The sequence below is a fragment of the Cryptotermes secundus genome, unplaced genomic scaffold (assembly GCF_002891405.2).
Source record: "Cryptotermes secundus unplaced genomic scaffold, Csec_1.0 scaffold661, whole genome shotgun sequence".
In the NCBI taxonomy this organism is placed as follows: Eukaryota; Metazoa; Arthropoda; class Insecta; order Blattodea; family Kalotermitidae; genus Cryptotermes; species Cryptotermes secundus.
This window is the reverse complement of record NW_019745089.1, coordinates 118,859-125,546: the sequence shown is the minus strand read 5'-3', so window position 1 is coordinate 125,546 and position 6,688 is coordinate 118,859. Positions and strand designations below refer to the sequence as shown.

Below are 6,688 nucleotides of genomic sequence, written 5' to 3'. Positions count from 1 at the left end.
AAACCAAAAACTGATGCCGGAAGCAGCGTCATCAGCAGCGACTTGAAGCACAGAACAAATGATGCTCGAGATGGTTCAAGTTCGTATAGCAACAGGCGTGACCAGAGTGGTTTGAACGGCTGTTGTACTGCGATGTGGAAAGCAAATGGAAAAACTACCACATTATCACTTTTCCTGGATAGTCTCCTTCCAAAAACAGAAGATCACATTAAGTGGAGGAACTGTTTTGGAAGAGACTGTGGACCTGTCGTCTGACAGATTACTGATCAATCAATCAATCAATGTTACTCCTGATATATGAAGTTCACAACATTTACACAGATTCATTATTAAGATTTCCCCTGCATTTTTGTGATGAGACGCTTAACAATAACATTTTTTCTTATAACTCCTATCAAAACATGCCTATATTTGACTGTATATGCCTTTATCCCCTCCAAAATTTATCAATGGATTTTGAAAGAATGTTGAATGGAAGACAAGCATACTCAGATATTGGAATTGCTATTAAGTCTTATTTTGGAACTTTATTTCTTGAACGCATTTTGGACGACAGTAATCACTAAAAGGTAAGGTAAAGTAAAGCTGCCCCTGTAATAGGCCCATAGGGTTTTGAGAGGTCGAGGCTCCCATAGACAATCGGCTCACAGATGGTGGTGAAATCAGCCTTACGCGCTTGCTCCCATGAAGGTTCGTGGTACCCATTTCTGTTAGAGGCCGAGTCGAACCCAGGGCCACAGTGCGGCTGGAAGGAATTGGTCAATTGAAAAATCCAATGGCCTCCTTTGAATACAAACCCGCGACATTCTGGTTTGTAGCATAGTCTCAATCAACTACGCTGCCGTAATCATTAACATGTATCAATCACCAACCTGCTTTCCATCCTCACACTTCTGAAAGCTTTTGGTAGTTCACCTTGTGCTAAATCACCACAATTTTGTTAAGTTCCTAAAATCCGTCTTTCGTAATTCATCAGGTAATTTTTCGATAATAAACGCCTAATGAAATAAGAATTACACTGTCAGGAGGATAAATTCCATCAGTCTCAAAACAAAATGACCATGCAGCATGACGGACGAAAGAGGTGACATCTTAGTTTTGTGTCAGGGCACAAAATAAAAATACCCAACTCCTTAATATTCGAATGTAATACGAAATTAAATTATAAAAGATGTACCTATTTTCTGGAATGTCACACCATGCAGTATGTTAGATTCTTTAATGAATGCATTCTGTTTTCCGTCTAAACACAACAACTATCCAAAGCTCAGTTACAAACTAACACCTAACACACAACGAAGCCAGGCGTAGAAACGCGAAAGGTAGATAAACCCATAAAGTAAAGAAAACCAGGTCATGGAAAACAAAGAATAAAACAGTATACAACATCGCAACAATCGATTCCGTACAGTGCAACCGATCCTTAAGGAAATCAAATTGGAGTATAGAGAAAACACGCCCGACCACAATCAAAACAACACCTGTGGATAACTACATATTATAACGCTATAATTGAGCTAATAGACACCAACATAAATACGACAAATAACATGAACATAACGAACAACAATTTAATTTATTCTCTCAATGTATTTTATTTCTTAAAATTTATTATATTTTATTATAAATACATTTACGTACATCTCTAGGTATCCATTTAATGTAAAACTTTTATTGCAGTTTTAATACGTTTATAAGACTGGAATTAATTCAGACGAAATGTTGAATGCAGTACCTGTGTGCAAAGTAAGATACATTGATAATAGTTATTATATTGTAATATATGAATTCGTATATAGCTCAATTCAATAGTGTGAAAATATCTGTTAATGTGTAGTGCCTGATAATGGCTTTATAAGCCGAAACATGCGGCACACTGCCATGCCATTTAGACTAACAAACTCATTATACACAGAAAATATGAATGAGATTTTGATAGCTGTTGTGTTGAGACGGAAAACAATACGAAGTATGTTAGGTATTTACAGGAGTTTCGAAGAAACACAGTGCTCCGACCTTCAGCTCCTCCGAAACGTCGTTAAATATCTAATACACAGCGTCACGGGGAGATATCGCTAAGAAGACTTCAAGTCTTTCAAGTATATCAGATTCTGTATACTTAATGGTCTCAAATGCTTACATATTATAAAATTCAAAGGCACTGAAGTACAGAAGGGGCACGCGATAGCGTAGTTGGTTGAGGCACTATGCTACAAGCCGGAAGGTCGCGGGCCTCCATAGCCTCTTACAGCGATACCTTTACTTTACTCTTTTTTTATTGCTAGTGGTATGGGACTAAGTCCCTTGTACTGCGGCCACTTATGGCCTACTCTACAGCCCCAGATGATAGGTGAGGGTGATTGTGGAGAAATTTGTGGAAAGAAGATTGGCAGAGAAAACCGATGCAACTCGGAGAAAACCTGCCCCAGCGCCATTTTGTCCACCACAAATCCAACTTGACCAGACCCGGGATCGAACCCAGGCCGCCGCGGTTTAATTTACTTACTTACTTGCTTTACTGAAGTACAGAAACGGAAAATTACAGCAGTAAAGTAGGCTTACAGGCTTGCTTCAGATTGATATGGAACCACTATAGCCAGCTGTGATATAATTAAAAGGTTTGTGGCATATGTTCTCATGTTTTGTATGAGTACTTCTATCACATAATATCTCCAATTTTAAGTATTCACACACTAAAGGGAAGAGAATCTGTAATTTTAAATCACGTGCACCGTGAAACGGATCAGCGGTTGCCATATGTTCCGAAATTGTTTCATTTTGCGTGAGTATCCAGTTCTGCAATCGCACACCACGTGAAACAGCAGGTGTTCTCAGCCACAGTTCACCTTACTTACAATGGAAATAATGTGAATCAATTGAAAGCAAGAATACCTTCCGACTAATTACGTAAGTTCTTATTTCATTGTTTAGTAATCACAAAGAATAATAAAGCGGCCCTGAGCATACTATAATTCCCATAATTTGAATATGCACATTACAAATTAAACTTCTTAGAGGGTATTTGTATACTGTTAAAAAATGCTATCCCTGTAACAGGCCGAGGAGGCCCATAGGGTTGTGAGACGTCGAGGCTCCCACACTGTCTATACAATCGGCTAACAGATGGCGGTGACGTCAGCCTTAAGCGCCGGCCGGCCGCTCTTCACCCCCCAGGAAGATTTCTGGTACTCATTTCTGTTAGAGGCTGAGTCGACCCCAGGTCCAGAGTGCGGCTGGAAGAACTGAGTCAGCTGAAAGATCCAATGACCGCATTGGGAATCGAACCCACGACCTTCCGGTATTGTAGCATAATACCTTAACCCGCAATGCTATTACGTTCTTCCATCTGTATACCGTACTGTATTGAACGTAATTATATTCCAAATTACATGGATATTTTTCTGCCTGATAGTCATTTTAACATTAAGTAATCAATTCAAAGTGGCAGAGACTTTCTTGAGAAGCTAAAAGGAGCTAAGCTGGTCCACAAATTCTCAAAGATATGGATTGTGAGGCCTCACTACTATATACATACAAGTTTGTGTCAGACAAATTTTTAATCCTAAGAAGTACGGGCTTTTGAATTGTAACACCTTCCAGTTCAGAGAAAAACATACAGCTAACTATTTGTCGTCTACTTCCATTGGTTCTTGCTTGGATTACTCTTCGAACCTGAAGATGGGTGCAATACGTTTCTCCGAAACGTCGGATGCTTTCCACATTACACGTCATCACAACCCAGACGACTATATCATCCACAGTCATCGCAATGAAAACCTCAAATCCTAATTTAAAACACTATTTCTATTAAAAGTTGTCCCTGTGCTTAACTAATCAAGCATTACTCCATGATGACGTATGGACAATGGAGCTATGGGTCCATATATTCTTGACCTCAGCATTACTTTGAGATGAGTGGCCAGCTTGACGCCATTTCCGCATTACCCCGGGGAGAAGACCCCCACGTTCCCATTGGGTAGGAGGCTGGGTGGGCCCCAGGACCGGTCTGGACAATGTGGATAGGAGAAATATTAATCTCAAAGTAACGTCTTCCTTGTTTACAAATATAGTAAAGTTTACTTGAATACTTCTAAATTCACTAGAACTAATTTCAATGATTCAATTGTAACATGCAGGTTTATTCAGTTCGATATTATTTTTAAGCAAAATGAGAACATTCTTCAGTTACATAAAGTAAAAATGTAATACCAAAAAATTTTTAAGATGTATCTAAGACCATTGACGTTTTGTTAACATACGGAATGGCCAGTGATACTGGTTAATTCTACCTCCAATTTAAGGTGGAGGCAGCATGTTCTTCCGAAACGTCGGTATCCTTCTGCAGGGCCCCATACCTATCTAATGAACTATTTATTATTATTATTGGAGGGGGTGGGTTTTCCCATGTACCGTGACTAATAGTCTATCGTATGTCCCCCTTTGATATTCTACCAGTCGCCATATCATACCGGTACTAGTGCTTGCTATCAGCCCCGTTCAGCCAACGAGGTCGGCCCTCGGTACCCGATACTTCCCCCATCTACCGGAAGCATTGGAAACTACTTGGCCGGGAAACTTTTTTGCCTAATTTTGCTCAGAGGTCTCCTAGAGACATGAGGATCTTTTACCCACTGCTTAAAGTCCCTCCCGGAGGACTTGTTGCCTGAATTTTTCCGCCCTTAAGAATTCCACGACCTCCGCCGGGTTTGAACCCGCGTACCTTGAGTCATGAGGTGGGAACATTACCCCTAAACTACGGAGGCCGCTATCTAATGAACTAAGTCTCTGGCACAGAATATTCCTAGAAATGTTGAAGATTTCTCTTGATTTTACGATTCACCACAATGTTTACAAAAGCCGGACACTGGACAATTCCTCCGGAAGTACACTCAACTTGTGAAGATATTTTTTACTTGCTTTTAGGAAAAATAAATATTCATTATAATCTTCAAAATATCTCAGCATATTCTGGCCCAGTTTTAACGGTATGAGGATGTGTGATCAATGGCATGACCTCCGAACTTAAGAAAAAGGGATACAGGCACTGCACGACGGCCTTAATTCAGACAAGCTTTTCTAAGGTCACGATAGGCTCTGGGTTCTTACTTTTCTCTTTCGCAGGCATCGTGTAGGAGGAATTTGACGGCCACCAGTCGTTTCCCGAGGGACGCTGCAGATCCATACTCCGGTATCCCGTCAGCCTCTGCCACATACACCTGGAACAGACGGGCAAGGCGGTGATAAATGATGCCCGCAGAGGGAAACACATTCTGGGCTCCAGACCTTCACAGCGGAACGTTACATGCACACATAATTAAACAACGCTGCATATTTTCGTCACAAAGATAAAACAGTTTCAAATCGACAGGAATCTAAATGCTTTAATTTGCAAGGCCAGTTCTGAAGATGCAACTTCTTGTCCTGCACATGCAAAACTGATGTGCTACTTTGTCGCTTTCTCTTAATACATATTACTTCTGTGACATGGTTTGACATCGTAAAGTCATTATCAGGTAGATAATAATTAAGTGCTTGCTTCACTGTACTGCTTTTTCTGTTTCGTTGTTCTAAAACTTGGTTAAAACTAGACCCCGTAATCGCTAAATTCAAACTTGGTGGAAACTAGTTCCAATTATTGTGCAGATATAACCGCTACAGCAAAATAATAACACCAGCATGATGAATTATATTATATTATATTATATATATGTATATATACAACATAAAATTTGAATATCCAGTTTCACCTATAAAAGCCCTGAGAGTGATATCCAGAATAACTAGAATAGCTTTCACACGATAAAAGGAAGGTCAAAAACCAGCACGACCCAGATGCTGAGGAAAGGTTCCAGCACCCAGTTGCCCCCCATCACAGACCGCGCCATAGCTCAAGCGGTTAGTCCCTGGCTTCCCACCGCGGCGGCCCGGGTTCCATCCCGGGGAAGGTCAAGTGGGATTTGTGGTGGAAAAAGTGGCACTGGGGCAGGTATTCTCCGAGTACTTCTGTTTCCCTGCCAATTTTCATTCCACCAAATTCTCCATCATCATAATCACCCGGGGCAGGCTACAATAGGCCAATCATTGGCCGCCGTGCCAAGTGGACCCAGTTATTAATTGAACTTACTGTTCAATTATTCAGCAACAACAATAACTGGAACTAGTTTCAACCAAACAATGAACAAGAAAAGGCGATACAGTGCAGCAATTACATAAAAGTTTTTATCTGATGATGACCTTACAAGCTCGGATCATGTCGTAGAAGTATCATGTATTAAAAAAAATTACAAGTAGCACAGCAACAAGCAACGAGCATGATGAGAAGTTGCATCCTCAAGGCTGTCCCTCCAAGTTAAAATGTATTATTTTATGCTGAATTCGTGACTCTCACAGCAGTGACTACAAAAACTGAAGGGGTTTACCGCTGTATAGGAAATTATGTTACGAAAATGAACACAAAGCCTCGGACCTGGACGGATTCCTTGGATAAACGACCTAAGCTAGAGAAAATATGAGAAGATATGAGATTTGGCAATATTATATTTCAGCATCCTGTTACACTCACACAATATATATGGACAAATACCGTCTTAAGTGCAACAATTTTATTGTAGTTTTTACTTCTTTTTCCTCCTCCACACTACATGTTTCGGCCCTAAATGGCCATCATCAGGTGTGTATCACTCACGCA

At 40.4% G+C, this 6,688-nt stretch overlaps 1 protein-coding gene across 1 annotated transcript in view; it reads right to left on the bottom strand.

Annotated features, from left to right (window-relative positions):
* The window catches only part of LOC111874944 (discoidin domain-containing receptor 2), a gene marked incomplete at its 5' end in the record, with an annotated part of 144,583 nt that overhangs the window by 24,351 nt on the left and 113,544 nt on the right, over window positions 1–6,688 (bottom strand). The window contains 1 exon segment of the mRNA XM_023870829.2: window positions 5,107–5,216. Within this exon segment, the coding sequence (XP_023726597.2) occupies window positions 5,107–5,216 (110 nt within the window).